This window comes from Dasypus novemcinctus, chromosome 2, assembly GCF_030445035.2.
Source record: "Dasypus novemcinctus isolate mDasNov1 chromosome 2, mDasNov1.1.hap2, whole genome shotgun sequence".
NCBI classification, from domain to species: Eukaryota; Metazoa; Chordata; class Mammalia; order Cingulata; family Dasypodidae; genus Dasypus; species Dasypus novemcinctus.
This window is the reverse complement of record NC_080674.1, coordinates 98,533,671-98,556,851: the sequence shown is the minus strand read 5'-3', so window position 1 is coordinate 98,556,851 and position 23,181 is coordinate 98,533,671. Positions and strand designations below refer to the sequence as shown.

The 23,181-nt window shown below is 38.5% G+C and overlaps 2 protein-coding genes across 3 annotated transcripts in view; one reads left to right on the top strand and one right to left on the bottom strand.

Moving 5' to 3' along the window:
• The window catches only part of GLRX (glutaredoxin), a 41,143-nt gene extending 29,639 nt beyond the window's left edge, over positions 1–11,504 (top strand). The window contains exon 3 of the mRNA XM_004470654.5: positions 7,148–11,504. The gene's annotated coding sequence lies outside the window, so the exon portion shown is untranslated. The remainder of the gene's footprint in view (positions 1–7,147) is intronic.
• The window catches only part of RHOBTB3 (Rho related BTB domain containing 3), a 65,354-nt gene continuing 42,857 nt past the window's right edge, over positions 685–23,181 (bottom strand). The window contains exons 9-12 of one of the 2 annotated variants that reach the window (XM_023592348.3): positions 15,542–15,715; positions 12,958–13,124; positions 8,886–8,982; positions 685–3,643 (exon numbers count right to left, since the gene is read on the bottom strand). In XM_023592348.3, the coding sequence (XP_023448116.1) occupies positions 3,528–3,643; positions 8,886–8,982; positions 12,958–13,124; positions 15,542–15,715 (554 nt within the window). In that variant the 3' untranslated portion in view covers positions 685–3,527. The remainder of the gene's footprint in view (positions 3,644–8,885; positions 8,983–12,957; positions 13,125–15,541; positions 15,716–23,181) is intronic. The other variant, XM_004470655.5, reaches the window with a different exon arrangement.

Here is a 23,181-nt window from a genome sequence, read left to right as displayed (position 1 = left end):
AATATGAGGCATGTGAGTAGAGAGACAATCTGGACGTACAGTCCAATGTCTCAAGATGAGGTTGGAAAGGAGAACGGGAATGCACAGACTGAAGCGATGGGGCCATGAGGAGGACTGGGGAGTTCCTTCTATGGGAGACTGGGGTCTTCTAGACCCAGATCAGATCTGTGTTAGGAACTGAATTCTAATGGAAGTGTGGGGTCCTTTATGAGTTCAGTCGACTTTACTGGCATTTTGGGAACCTTGTGGGGAGAGGTTCCCCATGCTGCACAATCCCTCCCCAGAGGAAAGGGGCCTTTCCTGTCTGGGCCCCTGAGCCCTGGGAAGTTCCAAATTCTGAATCCCCAGTTACACAGAGCAGATTCTCCACTTCTTAGAAGTCTTGGCCCCAGCCAATGCTCAAGCTTCCATGATAATCAACTGTTAAAGCAGTTTTCTAAATAAAGGCAGTATAGGAGTAATTCTCTGTACCAGCTATTAAAGGCAATATAATCCTCTTTATCTCATCACGCATTTATGAGTCATCCATACAACCAGCAACTTTTAAAATATTTGACACATAATGGAAATTACCTGTGGAACGTAATTATTAGGTCTGAGGAAAAAAACACAAGGGAATATCTCCCAAATTCATTTCAGCATTTCAGTAGTCAAGGTAAAATAACCACAGTACACTACATTAAATTTATTTTTAAAAAAGGTTTATTTGTTACAAAATGTTAAATACTAAAGCTAAAAACATATAAATTTAAGTCAGGCTGTATTAAAATACACACATACCCTCCTTTTCTTTGCAAAATTATTGAAGGTTAAATTAAAGAGAGGCTTTAAATAAAATAAAGTACTCTGTGAAGACACTTTTATCTAACTATATCAGTGTAGTGTAGTTTTTAAATTACTCTTGAAAAGTTTAGCTGTGTTCAAGCCAAATTTATCTAATTCTTCAGTCTTCTGCTACTGCCTACAATAAAGCCACCATGCGGGCTTGGACCAATGTGAATTTCAATCATGATACTGAACGTTCTTACAAGTCTAGTTCCTATAATATGAACACAGAGTAGTCAGAAGTATACAGAAAGTTAAATAGGGCCCAGAAAATAAAGACCTTAGTTCTACCATATAGTATCTTCTTTAGATAAAATGATTGGTAAATATTCTGAAGCAGAGATGAGCACAAAGTACACACCCATATAGAAACAATCTTTCAATTAAGAAAAACCTCACTCATTTCTCCAAGATAGTTTACAAGCATTTAAAAATTTCTTTTTATTTTAAATTGACTTAATTTAAAGGTATTTTATTTTAAACTGAGTTAATTTAAAGTCTATATCCAAACTTGGCTTAAACACTGATTTTATTACCAACTAGCTCTGGACAACTATCACATCTGGGTGGGTATCTGAGTCACTGATACAAGGTGGTAAAGAACTTGCATAATAAAAACCACACGCTCAACACCAATGGAGCACCAGCATCCAAACCCAACTCCCACTCAGGTCAAACAACAACAACAAAAATCAATGGTCTCTTTAAATGTGAAATAAGACGTTCAAGAAAATACTTAATTTTGCTTTGGAACTTATATTTTTCAATTTCCTAGGCTAAAAGTTACTAATTTAGAGTTTTTAATGCTGTAATTCACTTATGAATAAGAATATGCTGTGAAGAACAAAAGTCTATCACTGTGTTTTACAAGTTCTTAAATGTGAATGAATTTCTAGAAATTTACTACAGTATCTATTCTTTACAGTGCTAATCCTTGTCAAATTGGATTTGTCGATAGTTCATTTAACACAAGTGATTAAAATTTTAAAAAATACATTCCAATAATATTCATTAACACAGTCCAATTAAAATCAGTTTTCTTGAAAGAGGTCTATTTTTACTATTTTACTCCACCAGTCTTGATATATGTTCAAAGGCTAACTGTATGTGAATCTAGTACTTAGTATAAAATGGTTCAATCAAACCTTTGAACAGCTGGAAAAAAAACTATGGATGTTCTAAATCTTCTGGAAATTAAAAGAAAAATTGAAAAATGTCAACAATGAATTACAGACGAAAATGATGCTAACAATAAATAGTAACCTGGTTTCCCACCTCTAGGCCTATAAGCTTCTGATGCAATTATTACTGTGGACATATGCTGCAGACAAACTGCAGTCCTGTCCTTTGTCCTAGGACCATTTTTTTCTACACGTACTAAGTCTTTGACTTACATTCTTTCTTTTAACTTACTGAGTTATCCTGAAGACAAGATTCATGCTACTCCTCATCGAACAAATTTTGGGTCCTCAGAAAGAATTCAAACAATTCCGACACCCTAATCTTAAATACATTAGAACAAAAACATCTTAAGCCTTCCATAGCAAATTCTCTAAAGAGCATCTTTTCCTGTGAGCATCTTTTTAAATGCGTATGAAGGCCATGCTTGTAACTCATTCTTACCAACATCCTGGTCTTACAGAATCATCAGGAAACTATTTGCTTATAGTGCCAGTGCTTGTCAGTGTTTCAAAGCTAAGACAACACACAATGCATTCCTCACCTCCCAGCCGAGGGGGCAATGGAGGCCCTGGATGGAACAGACCTCCCCACGGGGAAGCCCCACCATGTCACTTTGCTCCAGGTGTCCCCTGCCCTTGATATCAGTGCCTTTGTCCTGCTGTCAGAGAGAATGATGATTGGGCAAGAAAATAATTTGGGGGCACTGTGCAAAGTGAAAACGCAGGGCCCCTTGTTCAAACATTATTAAGAATGTCAAGATGGCAACAGCAGAGCACTGAACCCAATGCAGGGCTCCTGAGCGCACCCCAGAAGCCAGTCCTGTCTAGGCCTCCTGCCAAATCAGAATCCTACGGAGGAGACAAGGAGGCTGGGTTGGGGTGTCCAGGTGAAAAACAGGTTTTTTTTTCATTTTCTTTTTTCATGATGATTCAAACACTGTTATTGATTGTTCCAGGCAAACTTCTATTCCTAAAATCTCATGTTACATCAGTCTTCCCCTAGATTTCTCAGGATAGAAATAGTTACACTGGGTCTTTAAATGTCCCTTATTTTAATAGAACAACGATGATCTGATGAAACTTCTGTTAATCCTATGTGATTATTTTTAACATCAGTATTTCTGACTGGGGAAACAATATAATTGAAGCAACATAGCATCTTAAAGGGGAAAAGAAGTTATTCAATAGCTTTAGACACTAGGGTAAAGTGTTAATTGCAGTCTATGGTATATTTTGTTCCCTTTTAAGACTAAAACAGTGTTTTCTTTCAAAGGGAATTAATAAATGCATTAATCTGTATAGTCATTTTTTTAAAAATACCCATAATTGGTTTCTGTCACAAGAATTTTACTGGAACCCAGAGGTATCCCATTTTTAACAATTTTTTTAAAAAGTATATATAGGGAAGCTGGTGTAGCTCAGGAGTTGAGCACCTGCCTCCCATGTATAAGGGCCTGGGTTCAAGCCCTGGTACCTCCTAAAAAAGAGACAAAAAAAGTATAGCTATATAAAAGCTCCAGGTTACATTATTAAGCAACGACATTTCCGGGAGTGAATATACTTCCTGTATTCCGCAAGCTGTTTCAAGTACATATTCGATGGCCATCTGTGCTTCTCAACAAAACTGCGTTCTTCCACTAAAATGTTTAGAAAAAGAATATTAACTGAATATATTTTATTTTATTTAATATAAATATCAAAGTAACATACACTCATAATTTTAAAAAATCAAATAGCGCTAAAAGGCTCAAAACCAAACCAAGAAAACCCTGCCAACCCTCTCCAGTTCTCCCTGCTTCTCTCCCACTAACCCCTCACACTCAACCGAGGCAACTACCATCAGCTCTGAGCTTCTTGTTTTGGATTTTGCCTTCAAATTTCTAGATATCTCTCAATGGGTAAAATTTAGATATTAACTACTGATTTCCTAATCAACAGATAAGAACCCAGCTTTGTTACCCTTCCCTTAAATCAGGGGTCCTTAATCTTTATTGTTCCATAGACTCCTTTGCCAGTCAGATGAAAACCACAGACCCCTTCTCAGAATTAACAGCAGATAGTTTTATGACACTCAACACTGGCATGTCTTTAAATTAAATTTTAGGATTATTCAAAATTACATTTTACAACTTTCCCATAATTTCTATACCTGATAACCTAACATGGTTCAACATCTGTTCAAATCGTCATTTTTAGCAAACATTTAGAAATTCAAGTTTTCCTTACAACCTTTTTGCAGGCAGTTATCCACTATACTCAGAACATGCTACGTCAAAATAAAAATCATACTAAGTCCACACTATACTGTGTATTATTTAATAAACATATCACACCCGCACCAACACATCTCTACAAGAATAATGTTTTTTTAAAATTTTCAATTCAAGCTCATGGACCCCCTGACATCCTTCCATGGACCCGGGTCCATGGACCCCTGGTTAAGAACTCCTGCCTTAAATCTTCAAAATCATTATAATATAATTTTGGTTAAATCAATAATCAGGGCACATGTCAATATGTGAATCACAATTCTATACATCTTGTCTACTGCTTCATCAACAGTACTCGTTATTTTCCTTTTCTTTATTAATAAAACTTTTTCCCCCTAGAGATGAAAACTGACTCATCTTTTATCACAAAAATAACCAAACATTGTATTTCTTCTAATGGAAATACATGATAACACATAGGAAAAGTCTTTTCAAAGAAACTGAACTTGAATCTGATCAAGCCTCTGGATACTTTACAAATTTATAGAAAATAGAGAATAGAGATGCATGTTTACTCTATCAAGGGATGCAATAAATAAACTCTACAGGACAAACAATCCAGTTCTTCAAAAAATAAAAAAGTGGAACAAAAACCTACAGTTCATAAGATTCTTAGAAGATATATCAAGCAATTGCAATGTGTGGTCCTTATTTGGAGTACAATTCAAACAAAACGTTTGAAAAATTATGACATTTATGAGACAGCTAGAAATGTAAATATGTAAAATGTAAATATGTACTAGATATACGATGACTTAAGAATTTAATGTTAGTTTACATTAGTGTAATAATGATATGGACATAATGTAAAAAAATGTCCTTATGTTTTAGAGATATGTACCAAAATATTTATGGATAAAATAAGGTATTTGGGATTTGCTTCAAAATAACATAAGAGAAAGAAGTTGAGTTAGTTGAAATTAGCTTATGAGTTTATCATGAGCTGATGACTGGGTGATGGAACAGGCATTCACTATACTATTTATTTTAGTAGAGGTTTGAAATTCTCCATTAATAATTCTCCAGTTAATAAGAAAACATTTTTCAAAAATTCAGAATTCTAAATAATCAGAGTTGGAGTCAAAAGTTGTAGCTGAAGTTAATAAAAGCCAGAATGTTACCTAAGTTAGCCCTTCTAAGGACATAGAAGGTCTTATTTTGGCTTTAACGTAATGTGGATTTAAACTGCATGTGCAATCTATTATTTCATGGTCAGGGAAGGGGAAGGGTTGTTGCTATTTTAGGTCAGAAGGCCAGGGAAGGCTGTGAGCAAGGGACAACTGAGCAGAGATCTGAATGAGGCAAGGGAGGGAGCCTGGCAAAGGTCTGGGGGAAGAACATTCCAGGCAGAGCTGGAAATACTCTTGGCACGGAGGCCAGTGTGATGGGAACACAAGGGGGTAGGAAGTGAGAGAAGCAGGGTGGAGATGAGAATGCGGTAGAGTGGAGAGAGGCTTGGGAGAGGGTTAAATAATGGCCTGGAGGCAGAGGCAGCTGATCTCTATCAAAGAGCAAAAACCAATAAAGGCTGATGAAAAGATGAAGGTGATATGCAGAAGAATATAATTTTAAAAATCAGAACAAGAAAAGCATGAGATCACAAATGCGCTGTATGTGTGTATGCGTGCGTGTAAGCTTGTTTTCCATTTTAACATAAGGATTTCAAATGGTAATAGTCAATATTTGAATAAGGCATTTTGGGGCTATAAATCAGTAATGGCTGAAAAGGAGGCAAGACTGAAAATGAACATATGCAAAGAATAAATAGGATGCTATTCATTTCATGTACCTTTGCATACTTTTATCTTCTAAGAAACGTCTTTAATAAATAGAACCTTCTCAGCAATGCAAATGAAAAATCTTTGGAATGCATGGTGGTTGCTTTAAATTAATACTGGGTAAGAACTATGGTATAAGGTCAGTTAATGCATAGCAAAAGCACTCCGTGCACAGACAAGAAAGAGGGGGAGGTTTCCAAGTGAAAAATACTGCATCCACTTCCTCAAACAGATCTCTCCCAGATCTGCTTTCTAAAATGAGCTCCCAGAGAAGAGACCCTGAAGTGCTTTCCTAATAGCTAAAAAGTAGGCTCTCTGGGCCTGGGGTCACAAACTCAAATGCCCACAGGGTTCAGGTTGATAAAGCACCTACAGGAAGTGGGCCAGGTGGAAGACAGCAGGGAGGGGAGGGGGCTGGGATGTGCTGGAGAGTGTGAGCCTCCCTTGTGGGAAGGTGGGACCAGAGTGGCCAGATCACCCCAATTTCTCAAGAGAAGCCAGAAATTTATATTTTTTAAATGTGACATGTCACAATTTTAAAATGTTGGCATTAAATTTGAAAAATAGTGTGTGGGCCAAATGAAACCTCTAAGCAAGTTGCATCAATCTGTGGACCACAGTTTGTGATCTTTGATTTAGACTTTCAAATTCACCCTCATTCAGCAGGGGTTTTCCTTTTCTGCTCAAGGAGGCAGCAGGTTCCCGGGCATGAGGAGGTACTGCTGATTCTGAGCACTCACGTCTTTAAGTTCCTATCACAGAAATACACGATAATCACTAACAGCCTCAGCTCTTTCCCCTGCCTTCTAAAAGTACATCCTGGAACCCTACTTTTCACTATGATAGGTGGTTATAACATATTTTATAGACAATTGCATAAGTAACACAATATAAAGAAAGTTAACAACTCAAAAGATTTACAGAGCATCTTTCTCCCAAGATTGGGATAGCACTTGTGATGGTAAGGCTCATGTGTCAACTTGGTCAGGTAATGGGGCCCAGTTGTTTGGTCAAGCAAGCACTGGCTTAATTGTTACTGTTGAGGATATTTCAAGGACTTTAATCTTTAGCAAGCTGTTTGCATCTATGGCAGATTACATCTACCATCAACTGAAGAGACTGCCTGCAGCAACGAGAGAGGTCTCATCTAATCTGTTGAAGGCCTGAAAAGAAGGGATTTCAGCAGTCAGAAGAGAGAATTTCCATCTCTACTTCAGCCAGCCAGCTCTTCCAGGAGAATTCATCAAAAACCTTCATGGGAGTTCCCGGCTTGAAGCACGCCCTGCGGAATTTGGACTCATGCATCCCCACAGTCCTGTGAGACAATCTTACAAAATCTCACAGTATGTGCAGATCTCCTGTTAGTTCTTCTTCCCTAGAGAATCCTAATACAGTGCTCCACATGTATTGTACATCTACTTATGATAGTAAATAGAAGATAATCTTATTCTTCTTTTATAAATGAAGATGACATAAGGTGGCATAATTAAGGTCGATCTATAACCAAAATGCAGTTCATTTCATTTTTATTTGGGTAACAGTATCAGAATGTCCCTAGTACACTGACAGCAGGCAGAAGCATACCTTATCTTTGAGAATGGATTTTGTTTGTTCTTGCCCACGGGAGATGGTTAATAAATATCTGGTTTTTTGATTTAATATGATTATGTTAATCTACTGCATTATAGTTGAGTTCTATGTAAGGCTACAAATCTACAACAGTCCCTGCTCCCAAGAAGCACACGAAGTTTGCTGATGGCTTGATATACCTGTCAAGAATTAACAACATGTTCCTTGGTTTCCTTAACAGTACTATGGGTAGCTGAACAAAACTAAGAGACATTTGCATTTTTTAGCAGCAGAATCCTTTCTACAAATAAAATATTTTTTATACTTCTAAGATATCAAACAGATAAAAGTGGTACCACTTTGGCTAAAGGAGGGAAGGAGTCCAGGAATCGAAATTGCAGCCTTCTCATCCTTCTCTATTCCCTCCATCCTCTCCCCTCATTCTTACTCCACCCCAGAAGACCTTAAAGCACCTCCAAGGAGAATCCTCTTTCCAGAGTTTGGAAACTACTTAACTAGGCCATCTTCAATTTCCCTGAACTCTCAGGTCTAATATATTTTGAGTCTATTCTAGGTAATAACATGAGTATACTCCTGTATCTACACTGATCTTCTACTCTGACAACTATTCTCTTTTCATTTTCTTTTCTCTTATGCAGCATTTAGAAGCTGACACTTTGATTAGCTTTGCTCTTTACAATTTATCTGAAAAATCACATTTGCTCGGTAAGTTCTGCAACACTCTTTGAATACGGAAAAAAAAATTGTTTTCCTAAAGTAATATAATTGACTTCTATATAAATATGCTCAACTATAAGCATTATAGAACTATATAAGTAATGAACAGTTAAAATTTTTTTTTACAAAAAATCCTTTAAAAATCTGTACTGTTTACATTTTGCTTCTGCCTTAGATGGTTAAAACCCAAATGTTGTTTATTACCACCAAATGCCACCTGAGGACATTTCTCCACCTTATCTCTTGAGTTAAAAAAAACAACAATGATGCACTTAAAAATGGATGGGAGCTATCAAATAATCAGTAGAAAACTTCTTGTCTAACACAGGTCAGGCGGCTTATGTAAGACAGGTCGCTATAAATGAAAGGTTCCTCAATTTACCACACTGTTTATTTAAAAGGAATATATTACATTGACTATTCTTATGTTTTACAAAAGCTACTATTTCTGTTAATTACATCTCAAATTTAAGTACAAAGATCAAAACAAAGTTTTCTTTTTAAAATAGAAATTGGCATTCTACCTGAAAGATCCTGAAATTCAGGCTTTTGACAGAAGATGAGGTAGTTAGTGGCAATGAAATGAAGTAGCCAGGTTGAAAGGCAATCAGAGTGGTGAAACTGCAAGAAAAATGGAAAGTGAAACAATATTGTACACAAACGACCACCAATATGGAGAGACTGAGGGAATGCTGTGGGAAAAATCATGGAGAGCCCCTATTCACATTTAATGCATCAGTAGATGATGCAGCCTTCAGACTATTCTGACAGCAGAAAGGGACAGGGCAGATTATTGACAAAAAAATAATAAAGAAGCATCATTCAATAATAAAACCAGAAGACCGCCCACCCTCAAAAGGGACTGAGAACATAAGAAAATCAGCAGTGCCTAACAAGTTACTGCTGCTGGAGGAGCCAAATGTCTTCAATCAGAGGCATGGCTGCATCTGTGCTTTATGCAGACTATTTGAGGTTCTTGAGGTTTTAGTTTAAGCTTTTAATCTAAATTTATGGACTTCACTAACTGCACTTGCATCTGTGTGGCAGAGATAAGATTATGGTTCACAAAGGTCTACCTTTGGCATTATTATCTAAACAAGTTCCCCTGAGGAGGAAACCAAAAAACATTTTGAGGAGGAAATAACATAAGGGTGTGAGTTTCAGTGTGCAAATATTCCTAGGAGAAAGTTATGTTTGAACAGTTGCTATTAACTATTACACTGAGCAGGAATTTCCAGCACAGTTCTCTTCAGTCTGAGTTCCAGCAGCCGCTAATGGGAGAGAAACTCAGAGCAACTCGGCTGTGCTATCATCACCATGTGCCAATTCAGTAATACTCACTGATCCACCCAACCACCTAATTCAGATTACAGTAGCTTCCCGGCAGGCGCCTTTGGTACATGAGTATATGAGTATAGTTCTTCTATGGACACTCAAAAATATTAAATAATCAATACGTCATGCTAAATTAAGGAGAGATTTGTGAACTCAAGTCTTAAAAAAGAAACTCAAAGTTTTGCTCTTTTAAAAAATTATGTGGGACTGTTTTAACACATAAATTCAGACTTCTCTTATTTTTATTACATATGAAATGGGAAGTTTTGAATTTGAAAGGACATATAGTTCATCTAATTCCATATCGCATTTTAACATCCTCTTCCCCCCCTTTATCCTTCAGCAGATTAATGTGCGTAATCTCAAGAGAATAAAACTAGAGTTTACAGCTATTTTAACAGAAGCCACCACCCTCTTACATGATTAACCCAGAGCAGATGACCAACCAATAGAAGGCCAGGATATTGCCTAAGGGCTGTGACTTGCATGAGAAGGGAGATCACAGAAATAAACATCTGGCTACAAAAACATGGTTAAAATGCAGGATTTTATTTTTGACCAAGATTTAAGAAATCATAGTTGTGGGTTCTTGGCAAGAGATGGGATACATCTCACTATAAAAACTAGATTTTGGAAGAATATGTTCTGAGCTGAGAAAACAAATTTAAACTGAGATAAGCAACAACAGAATTTTAAAAAGAAGTATTAAAAACCCCTATCAACCAAATGATATAAAGTTTAGCATCTATATGAGGAAAAATAATGGTGGAGAAAGTACCCTGAAATTCACAGGAAAAGGCCATAAACAAAACTTATAATGGCCTCAGGTAGACAAATTAATATATTTGTGCATAGATTATAAGAAAAGGAATTTAAAAATTTAATACAATAAGACTGCATAGGAAGCACCAGAGTTTGGGCAGTTGGGGTTTAAAGGGCAGTAGAAGTGTAGAAAACTACTTCTCAATCTGAAGAAACTGATCTGACTGAGGGAAAGATACTTCTCTTGTATGTTAAGAGTCCACCTTGATGAAAATAAATGAATCTGATGGTAGAATCATGGTAGTGACTACAAGACATTAAAGGGAAAGTGGAAGCAGAAGTAGAATACTAAAACTGCTCAGCTGTGAAGGAGACATGAACGACACTGACCTGATACACAATACAAAACTGGTAGAGCTGATCAGAGTGATTAGAAACTAGACAATTTTGCCTCCTAGAAGTCAGAGAAACCATGAAAAGCTAACTAAATTATGACCAACAGGGATGAACTAACTGGGGAAGTGGAACCGCAAAACAAGAACCTCAAAGAGAACTTAGGAAGAAAATTACTGTTATCTGGGGTTAATAATTGCCAAAATAGTGACCACTAGGACATGAAAGGAAAATGACAAATTTAGACTTAATCTTAGCCATCAGAAAAATCTCCAGAAACAAATGGTATAATTCAAAGGGAGTCAGTAGTAGACTTTTAAAATTCAGGGGGAAAAGTAAAGATAATCACATAGAATTTACAGAGTCTGGGAAAACAAGTCAGAAAGAATTTTTGCCAATACTATCATAAATGATTCTGATGAGGAACCAAGTGATGGGGAGAGAGGGGACACATAAAGAAATCAGCGAGCCACACAGAAAGTTCTCATACGCATAAATGATTTAAAAGAATACTTACAAAATAAGGATAAAGAAGCTTGTGTTCATTTTTTTAAAGCATGCAAACTTGTTAGAATAGTATAAAAATGATACATCAGAAATGCTCTGAAGTTGTGAAAATGCTGGAAAGAATTAAAAATAATTTTTATACTAAATTTGGAGGGGAGCTATTTATTTACCTCAAGTTCAATGTAAATATATTACAAAGAGAGAATAGGGTTACTTAATTTTTAAATTTGTTTTAGTTCTAATATTAAATAAACATGATCTTAAGACTTGAGTATGAAAGAAACAAAGTCCAAAATAGTTCAGGAGATAGTAAGAGAAGGGCCTAGATTCTTTAAATGGGTTCCTTTCTATGCTCAGAAATATATATGACAATGAATGGACTCATCTCAGCCGAGAGGAAAATTTTTATCTTATGTAGTACTCTGCCCTTCGCCCCATCCAGTGGCTCCATTTTAGCAACTTGGATGAAGGCAAAGTTGTCATGCTTTTCTAATCCTGGGATGTCAAAGTTGATAGGTACAGCAAATATGCTGGATGACATAATATTCAAAAAGGTCTTGGCATTCCATAATGATGGCTCAAATATATTCCTGTGGAAAAGAGCAGGAGGGTCCCACTTACTGCCCAGCGGACTCAGTGTGGCCTCAGTGGTGCGCAGTGGTTGCTGGGCAAGCCCTAACACTGCCCCAAGGCAGAGAATGGGATGGCAGAACAACGCAGGTAGAATGACCCATCTGGATAAACTTTCTACTCCCAGGAATAAAAGAAAGTGGGAATGGGGAGATGGTAGATTTTTCACTGGGACCACATATGGGAGTTTGGGAAGAAGATGTCAAGAAAAAAGACGTAGCTTACTTACAGACATAGCCCAGTCCTCTGTCAGATTTATGCTGTGGGATCTTTTTAACAGCAGTTACTCAAAATAGTTTAATTGCGTAAACACTGTCTGTTCCCTAGAATGAGTGCAATACTATTCTTAAAAATAAAAATGACCTGGATACTTAGAAGAGACCCAGAAGAAGCATGGTGTACTGCAGTTATTCTCAACTTTTATATCCTATATGACTATGTTCCTGACACGGCGAGACATATCGAAAACAGCATTTTGAAAGACTTAATGAAGTACATCTATATTATCTCTTACACACAACTGGAAGGAGAAGGAGAATGAATGAGTGAACAAATGTGGTTAGCCTAATCATCTCTAGTGGGATGTATGGACCACTCCTGCTGTTTTCCTACTAGGATCCCTAAAATGTGATCATTTTGGGGGAAATTCTATGTACAATATATTTTCTATAATGTCTATGTGCCACAGTATAGCACCACACTCAAAAGACTCTGCTATGGGCCACCATTTAACTGACAAAACTTGGTATCCACAAATTCCATCTCCTTAGAAAGGGATTGCACAAAACCCTAATGCTTCAAAATTATCTAGCCACAGAAACTGTTATGAAGTCACTTTAACATCATTTAGTCAAACTTCCAAACTGAGACCAGTAATAACATATCTCTTAATAAACAGAGACTTTAAAAGAATAGTATAATTATTTTTACAAGATTAAAAAAAACAAAACAAAAAGCACCACCAATTACCTTGGCTTTTTTGAGCAGGTCAACTATATCGAGGTTCATGGATGCCAGCTCCCTGCTTGGCATGCTCTGTAGCTGTGTAATAATGAAAAGCTCACAGATGTGCTGTAGTCTAGATACTTGGTACATCTCTGCACAGATTAGGAGACACATAGCTTGGAAAATGCCAGCTGATGAGAAAAGGGAAATAAGATAAAATGGACAATAAAACTATTTCTTTTATGACCTAAAAAATGCAAACAAAAGCAAGCAAACAAAAAATAGGTTGACTGTTAATTATCAAATGTAGAATAGAATGCCTAGAAAGCACCTTGAAGGAGTCAGCATTCTAAACTATTACTCCATTTCCAGAAATAATTTAGCCTTCACATTGAGAAGTGAAGCTATTCTTTTTTTAATTCTCGAGAGAAGATTCTTCTATAATTGCCCTTAATAATCAGTTCCAGGGGAAGCAGACTTGACCCAGTGGATAGGGCGTCCACCTACCACATGGGAGGTCCCCGGTTCAAACCCCGGGCCTCCTTGACCCGTGTGCAGCTGGCCTACGTGCATTGCTGATGCGCGCAAGGAGTGCTGTGCCATGCAGGGATGTCCCGGCATAGGGGAGCCCCACGTGCAAGGAGTGCACCCCGTAAGGAGAGCCGCCCAGCGCAAAAGAAAGTGCAGCCTGCCCAGGAATGGCGCCACACACCCGGAGAGCTGACACAACAAGATGACGCAATAAAAAGAAACACAGATTCCCGTGCCGCTGACAACAGCAGAAGCGGACAAAAAGAAGAATATGCAGCAAACGGACACAAAGAACAGACAACAGGGATGGGGGAAGAGGGAGGGGAGAGAAATAAAATTTGAAAATAATTAAATCTTTAAAAAAATAAAATAAAACAAAAAATAAATCTTTAAAAAAATAAAATTAAATTTAAAAATAATAATAATAATCAGTTCCAGGGCTGTAGGGTAAACCTTTCTGCTAGCTTATATCCTTCCAGCTTTTCTTCTTCTGGCTTTAGTCCCCAGTTTGTTTATTTGTAAACACGTCCCTATAATTCTGGTTTTTCATATAATTCTCTTTCATATCCCTCTTAAGTTCCTTAAATTCTCTTTTAGCTGTAGAACCAAGAACCCTGTGCATGATAAATATCTAGCACAATGACTAGATTATCTTTCTGTGATTTTCCCAATGCATATATTTCAGTATCTGGTTTAGCTTCTGACTATTCATTTTGACTCATTTGTCCCCACCCTTTTACTAATGTTTAAGGTGTTTTGTCCTGTAATTATTGTACTTTTCTGAACACTTTGTAATTAGCAAGGTAAAGCCTAAAACTAGCTCCTTCAATTACTCTAATGAGAGGATGATTGAAAAACGAGATTTTCCTAGCAATTCAAATCTGGTCAAATTTTAAATTTAATATACAAATTTTCCAGGATTGAAATAATAAAATAAACAATACCACTTATTTCCAATAAGAATCAATGTTTGTTTGTTTTTTTAATTTAAAAATGAGAAGCCAGTCTTATCACTGACAGTAACAACTAAACCTAGTTCCAAAATACTCTATAGTTAGCTGCAATACCAGAAACGCTACCACTAAAAAATGAATTTTCTATTTTGGAACTCCTAAAACCTTTCACAAGAGGGCTCGTGACTTGTTTAAAACTTAGGAGATTTTAATAACAAGCACAGGAAGTCTTCCAATCTAAAAATAAACCAGTGAGCTTAAAGAGAGAGATGGCCTCCCTTTCTGTAATGGAGCTGCTTGGCCAGGCTCTGTCTAAAAGGTCTCAGTCTCCTGGACTGAGCCATGTGGGGCTTATTCTAGTTGTGTTTATGGTGAGAGCCATCTGGTGGCCAAAAGACGAAGACTGTGAAAGGAGGCCTCCTCCACACCTGCATCCTAATGCTCCAGGCCTGTTAAAAGATTTTCCCATTTCTCCAAGGTGCCTCCAACTAGAGGAAACTTGCTCCAACCTGTAGTTACCATGGAGGCTGATTCCTGGCCAAAGAGAGTCCTAGGTCAGCAAATAAATCCTAAAGTCCATGGGACATGCTAAACATCTTAGGAAAAGATTTTAGGAGAAGCCGAACTGAAGAGGGCCATAAAGAGTCCGACATCCTTGGAGCCATAGAGAAGACTGGGAGTCTCAGAATATTCAGTCCTTGAAAGTGCTTCAATCATAAGTCAGTTCTTTAAAAGAAGCTGCCCAACCCTCCTTCTGTCAGGGAAAAGACAGTGTTCCAAGAAGCTCTGTGCCCCAGCCTGTGGAATTAGGCCAGCCTCTGGGCCCTACAAGACGCCATTTCTGGGTGCCCACAGCAGTCACCATGCTGCTGATGCCAGCCAGCACATGTGAAATCATGCCAGAGGCTGAGAGCCCACAGCACCCAAACAATGCTCTTCTAGTGAAATGACCAAAAATTCACTGTTATCCCAATACCTCCTCCAACTGCTTAGCACAGTTCATGAAGTTGACTGTGATAAACCTTAAATATTAATAAAAACAGATTTCACAGGAGCAACTTATCAAAATTGGTGAAAAGGAAAGAAAATTGTGAAAGGTAAACTAATATTTCCACTCTGCTCACCTGGGCAACAAGAGTCTGTGTATAGGTATTCTAAAAATGAGAGGAAAGTCTCTTTGGACACACCATACACTGGAATCAGGACGCTCTTGGCCTCCATGTAATTACCATTGAACATGGCTGCCATCACTTCACAGCGGGCCACCAGGATGGCCCTGTGGGCTGGCACTGTTGCACCTACAAGGTTCAAAACAAACGGAGAGGTCAGCTCAGTAAGATAACCTTGCAGAATTATTTTAGCAATTTCCCTTCTAAGTGGAGTGGTGTTGCACTACGCACAGATAAGCTGATGCGCAGAAACCAAATTTTGGAGTGACAGCAGCATTAATCCAGAAACTTCAGTTTTTAATGGAAAAATAAAGAGTTCAAAAGTGAACTTTGAAACCAACAATTTGCAAATAAGGCAACTATTTATTTCTTAGTTTATATTTTCTAAAAATTGAAATACTGAAATGAAATATTTTATGTTTTTATAATGAAACATTTTTCTTTTCCAATTGGCTTAAAATAACACCACCTCCCCTGCCCTTGTGTCTCCCAAGAAAACACCACTATTACCCTTCTTGGCCAAACTCTAAGCCTAGTCCTGGACAGATTTCCCCTTACCAGAAACAGACAACTGTCAGAAGTGAACCATCCTAGGCCTACACAGTCCATGGATCACAGGAGGAATCGGACGGAAACCTCTTGTGGAGTCAAGGGGTGCATTTCAGACCTAATGGGAAATTTGGAAGGGGGTGACGCTGACACCTCTGGTGACTCCCCAGCATATGACTGCCTCTTCTCCTTCCTAACTGAGCCATGCCTACTTGTGAGAGAACACAGCCACTTTGAATTTTAAAGGCTCCTCGGCCCATCCTCCTCACTGAAGCTCATTTAACTAAACTCTCTGGCTGCAGCTTGCTAAGCCATCCAGGCCCTGCTGCAAAGCAGCACCAGACCAGAGCACACGTGACAACGTGGTGAAGCAGCCCTCACCACTCCTACCACCTTAAGAGACCTTGAACCCATCCACACTGCCAGCCTTCAGTCCAGTCTAGGTCAGCTCAACAGGTAACAAAGATCGGTACTGAGAGACAAAGATGAGGAAGACTGCGCTACCCCTGCTTTGTCACGATTTTAGTTTGACAGAAGATACCACAGCCAGTGGGAAGGACAAAACTGCCACCCTCCCAGAAAGCACCTCTGCAAACCAAACCACGCTGCTTCACCCGAGTCTTCATGATGTGTCCTAAAATCTCATCCTTATCAGGGGCATATGGTCGTCTCTAAAATATTTACAACTATTAGGTTCTCCATCCCCTTCAAATCCAGACAAAACATCTCCTCAGGAAAGAAGAAAACATTTGCATCTAAGCCCAGTGGTTTTATACAAAGCCAGTAATTCCTGAGGGTCTGCAAGCAACCCCTGACATTGCCACTTCTGGGCCCACTGCTTGGCACTGTGAGTAGCCAGTGGTCACCCTCCCCCCACCACAGGAGCAGTGGGGACAGGAGAGGTGAGCACTCCCATGGGACCATCCCAGTCTTCCCTCTCCGCCCCCTGCCCCGCCCTCCCCCCCCCCCTCCCCCCCGGGCTTTAGGCTGCCAGGGGATACCTCAATGTTACAGGGTCCATCTAAGAGGAGGACCAACTTCCACAATAAAAGAACTCTAAGTATCCCAGAACTTCTCTGTATTATTTGTATATAACAAATGATGAACAATTCAAGCAGGTAATGCAACTGGACATTTAATTTTAAGGTTTTAAAATCTTGAAATTAAGTAGTGCACCATTAAAAATAAAGAAAGGAAGGGAAAATAAGAGACTTAGTTTAAATAAACTAAACCTATCATTTCGGTTAAGCAGGGGAATTAAAGATTGGCAAAAAATACCAAGTGGATAGTAGATGGAGCTGGAATTTAATAAGTAGCCTTGACATTTTAACAGACATTTTCTGTTGCTATTATGGTTACAAAGCAGTTACAAAACCAGCAACAAAACACTCAGTAAAGTAAGTCCTTCAAGTGTTTTCAAGTTCAAGCTTAGAATTTAGTTTTTAAAACCATTATACTGCCAATTAAGACAAGATCAACTTCTGTTTTTCACCTTTTAAAAATATTATTTCAGTGTTATAAATTGTTCTGTGAAACTGTAAAACCCTAGAATACTTTTTAAGAATGTAAAAATGAAAAAGCTGAATGAACATAATGCAGCATTTATATCCCACACAGCAATATGATACAGCTAAAGAATTACTTAGAGGAAAAAAATCAGTGTTTGAGTTAAAAGATAACATGATTTTTGAAAATGTCAAGGCCCAAAGTACTTTGTATTATTTATTTTGTTACAATTTTAAGAAACTTTTTATATAGAAAAGAGCTTTCAGAGTGAAACCAAATTTAAAAGCCCAAGTTTTCTAGTCACATTGCACAGATTATCAAAGATCGTTGTTTTTACTATATACTAAAGTAAAATATTGCATTTGTCACACTTTCTTTATACTACATTCCAGGTTTCAAAATGACATTTTTAGAGTTGTTTTCCATTTGAATCTGAAAACAGGATACCTGTCTAGCTTAAGAGATATTTGGTTTGTACTATGCAAGTAAACAAGGAAGGAATGTAATTTTGTAAAAGTGTTTTTCATGAGACACAGATTCAATTGTTAAAAGAAACTCAGATTTTACTCTATTTTTTTTTTTAGAAATTCATATTTTTTCCTTTTTTCTTTATCAGGTCTAAATGTTTACAAAGATTAATTTAGAACTGCCAGAGTTGTATTTTTTTTAAGAGAAAAAGATACAAACCCAAGATGATTAAAAAAATAATAAATCAAGTTGGAGGTGATGGTAAATATATATATTTGATGAATAACTATTACAGGGATGATAAATAGGTTCAGATCCCACATGAGCTCCATCCAGTTGAGAGAGATGGCCGGAGACATTTCAAAGGCAGGATCTGAGTTTCCTAGGCAGTATCTGAGTTTCCTAGGAAAAAGTACAGTGTTGGCTGTCATTGCAGGGGGAGAAAAGGAGAGTTTACAAGCCAGGCCTCTGCTAGCTCCTGATATTCAAGATCTGACTCCTGTGGTAACTCCACAAGGGAGAAATTAGTATACCCATATTACAGGCGAGGAAACAAAGGACCAGAAACCTAAAGTAACAGAGCCAAATCAATATAGTAAATATGTATCAAAGCAAGAATTTTAGCTAGGTCTTTCCAGCCCAAAGTCCTTGTCACTGCCACCCAATCAGGTTGGTGTATTGACGTTTCAGTTTTTCAGTTTCAGTCTAAATTGTTCCCTGGATTCTATTCTTATTTTGTTTTCATCAAACCTTTCATGAGGTGAAGTAATACTCATGCTTAAAACTGGAGTGAAGAAATCAAGAGGGCTTTTAATGTTGGAGTTTGATGCTGAAGACTTAAGCTGGAGCCTCAGGAAGTAAACTCCCAGAGGAAAGAGAAGCCAGCCCCAGGAAGAAAGGAACATTGAACCCAGAGAAAATCAAGTCCCAGGAATGTAGGGACCCAGGAAGCCTGAACCTCACAGATGTCAGCAGCCATCTTGCTCCAAATAGACTTTGGTGAAGGAAGTAAGTTATGCTTTACGGCCTGGTATCTGAAAGCTCCTACCCCAAATAAATACCCTTTATTTAAACCAACCAATTTCTGGTATTTTGCATCAGTACCCCCTTGGCTGACTAATACAGAATTTGGTACTGTGGGGTAGTGCTTTTACAATTACCAAAATGCTGAAATGGTTTTATAAATGGGTATGGGGTATTTTTAAAAATCATTGTGAAGGTAAACGGACTTGGCCCAGTGGATAGGGCATCCGTCTACCACATGGGAGGTCCACGGTTCAAATCCCGGCCCACCTTGATCCGTGTGGAGCTGACCCACGTGCAGTGCTGATGCGCGCAAGGAGTGCCGTGCCACGCAGGGGTGTCCCCTCTGTAGGGGAGCCCCACGCTCAAGGATTGTGCCCCATAAGGAGAGCCACCCAGCGCGAAAGAAAGTGCAGCCTGCCCAAGAATGGTGCCGCACACACGGAGAGTTGATGAAGCAAGATGATGCAACAACAAAGAAACAGATTCCCGTGCTGCTGACAACAACAGACGTGGACAAAGACGACGCAGCAAACAGACACAGAAAACAAACAACCAGGGGGGAAGGGGAGAGATAAATAAATAAATCTTTTTTAAAAAGTGTATATAATTAAATTTTTAAAAATAATTGTGAAATGCTTGGAAGAAAAAACCTACAGTGCTTTAAAGAGATTGTGGTAGCAATATGGATGCTAAAAATACTTTTTATGATGCCTTAGAAGTAAATGATAAAGTTATTCTGGAAACTGGAAAAAAGGAAATCCGTGTTTTAAAGTTGCAGAACACTTAGCAAGATTAACTCCTGGTGTTTTATGGAAGGCAGAATTTGAAAATTGTGAGCCTGGTCACAACTTTAGTTGAAATTTCTGAAGTAAACTCAGAGAATATGGCTTGGCTTCTGCTTGCAGCTTATAGCAAAATGCTAGACGAGAGAGATATGCTGAGAATAGAACCGTCAGGCACAAAGAAAACAGAAACTGATTCTGGAAATTCCAGACCTCTGGAGATCAAGCTCCCAGATAAAAGTGCCCCATTGGAGGACTTAATTAAACTTGTCAGAAAGACTTGTGGAAAGTCTTACTGTCTGATGGCTTGAACCCTTGCTTTCTTCATGCTAAATGAACAGACTTTTTGAGAGAGCTGTATGAACAAAACCACTGTCAGCCTAAAATAAAGGGATGTGGAAAGGAGAGATTGAAGGAGAAAGATCTTTAAGAGGAAAACCATGGAAACTGAGATCTAGAATTAGGACATCACCTTGGGCCAAAAGAGGAACCTTAGCCATGTGTACAGAGAGGGTGAGTTTGCCCCAGCAGTTGAAGAGGGTGGATGTTCCCACCCAATGTTATGAAAGAGTTTTGCTACCCCAGGGTACAGAGAGGGTGGAGCACATTCCCTAAGGATTAGGGTGGTTAAGGTTGTTACACCACAGGTCTGAGATGGGTGGACCTGTTCCCCAAAGGTTAGGGAGGGTCAGGTGGTCAACTCATTGCTCTGAGAGGGTTAAGCCTGTTTGCCAAAGGTTAGAGGAAATGTTGTCTTCACGTCACTGTGCTAGGGGGGTTAAGACTCTAACCCAAAGATTGGGTAAGGTGTGGCAATTACCCCAACACTCCTGGAGGAGGAGGTCTCAAGCTTGGTCAACACCCAAATGCTTAATGAGGGTGGAACCAAGAAAATGGCCATTAAGCAAGACTGTGGAAAGGGTGGGTACCCATATGGCACCAAGAAGAAGAGACCATCTTCTTAAGAATGACTCTCAGACTTTGAAATTGAAAGGGGGATGCCCTGCAGGTTTACTGAACTATAGAGGACCCATGACTCATGTTTCCCTCCCAAATTCTCCTTACTGTAATGAAAATGTTTATCCTATGTCTGTCCATTTGTATTGGAAGCAGATAAATTGTTCTGTAAGTTTCATAGGTCTATAGCAGACAGGGCTTTGCCCCAAGACAAATTGTATTTCTTTAAATTGATTATGACGTAATTTAGTACTTGCATTGTATTTTGCATCAGCACCCCCTTGGCTAACTAAAAAAAAAAAAAAAAGAAATCAAAAAGTTATTTACATGTAACTTCAATTATTATATGAAGAGAAAACATGTCTAAATGGATCATTTGTTATTTTTCTCATTATTTCACATATTATATTAAGCACATTAATGTTATATCCAAATGTGAATTATTTCACAAATATGAATCTTTTGAAATATGCATTTGCATTATAACTATTTTAGGTAAAGTGTTTAGTGAAAAGAAGCAAGCGTATCTGAAGGTTTCACTATATCTTGAACAAACAATTTGTAATTAAGATTTGAGGCAGGTTATCATCCAACCATTACTCTTTAGGTCTTTTTTTTTTTTTTAAGATTTATTTATTTATGTCTTTTTCCCCTAATCCCCATTGTCTGCTCTCTGTATCCATTTGCTATGTGTTCTTTCTGTGTATGTTTGTATTCTCATTAGGCGGTTCTGGGAACCAATCTTGGGACCTTCCAGAATAAAAGAGGCAATCATTCTCTTGGGCCACCTTAGCTCCCTGTTCTGCTACGTCTTCTTATTGTCCCCTCCTCTGTGTCTCTTGTTGCGTCATCTTGCTGTGCCAGCTCTCTGCGTCAGCTGGCACTCTGCGTGGGCCAGCTCGACACAATGGCCAGCTTGCCCTCACCAGGAGGCCCTGGACATCGAACCCTGGACCTCCTATATGGTAGATGGGAGCCCAACTGCTTGAGCCACATCCGTTTCCAACAGGTCTGTCTTAAGTTCAAATAAATACATTTAAAATATAAGAATATGCAATACTAAGTTATAGATGTATTCACAATTCAAACAGCTATTTCCATTTACACCAAGTTAGTATAACTGAAATGTAGCTGCCTATTAGTAATTTAACTACAACTAAAAACCACAGGCCCAAATGTTGTCATACTGAGAGGCATAATTATGGCCTAAAAAGGAAACTTCCATCCTCAATTCCTGGTATAAATTTTCTGAGAAGAAGAATATAAAAGAGGATAAATGAGAGAATGCACTTTGACTTTCAATTAAACAGAGCTATGACTAAATCATTCTGAAAATCAAAATTTTCTAGTAGGACTAACTAGATGTTTTAAGCTCACTTTCCATCATCAGCCTTGGAGTTAGAAATGCTTAGAACCAAATCTCAGTTTGACCATTCCTAGGTGGCCAGTGCTATGATATGAAACCAGTTACTTTACCTCTACTCATCTCAGTCTCAAGTAGTTGAAGTAACAATACCAACATACAGGGCTGTTCGGAGACTTGTACTTTACAAATAGAATCTCTAGTACAGTTGCTGCCACAGACTCTGTGCTCCAATTGTTTTTTTTTTAAAGATTTATTTATTTTTTATTTATTTCTCCCCTGCCCCCCCACAAGTTGTCTGCTCTCTGTGTCCATTCGCTGTGTGTTCTTCTGTGACTGCTTCTATCCTTATCAGCAGCACCGGGAATCTGTGTTTCTTTTTGCTGCATCATCTTGTGTCAGCTCTCCATGTGTGCGGCGTCATTCTTGGGCAGGTTGCTCTTTCTTTCGTGTTGGGCGGCTCTCCTTACGGGGCGCACTCTTTGCGTGTGGGGTTCCCCTACGCAGGGGACACCCCTGTGTGGCAGGGCACTCCTTGCACGCATCAGCACTACGCATGGGCCAACTGCACACGGGTCAAGGAGGCCCAGGGTTTGAACTGCGGACCTCCCATGTGGTAGGCGGATGCTCGATCCATTGGGCCAAGTCTGCTTCTCCAATTATTATTAATAAGAATGTCTCAGTACTAAAAGGTTCAATGGATCAGAACAGATTTGGCTTTTGATTTGTATAACCTGGGTTTCATGAGTTTAAAATAGAATATTAAAAATATAGTCATATCAAATTTGCAAGAAAAACTGAGATATTAGCATACTTAATGTTGATAAAGATAAGGTAAAACAGGGAAGCGGACTTGGCCCAGTGGATAGGGCATCCATCTACCACATGGGAGGTCCGTGGTTCAAACTCTGGGCCTCCTTGACCCATGTGCAGCTGGCCCATGC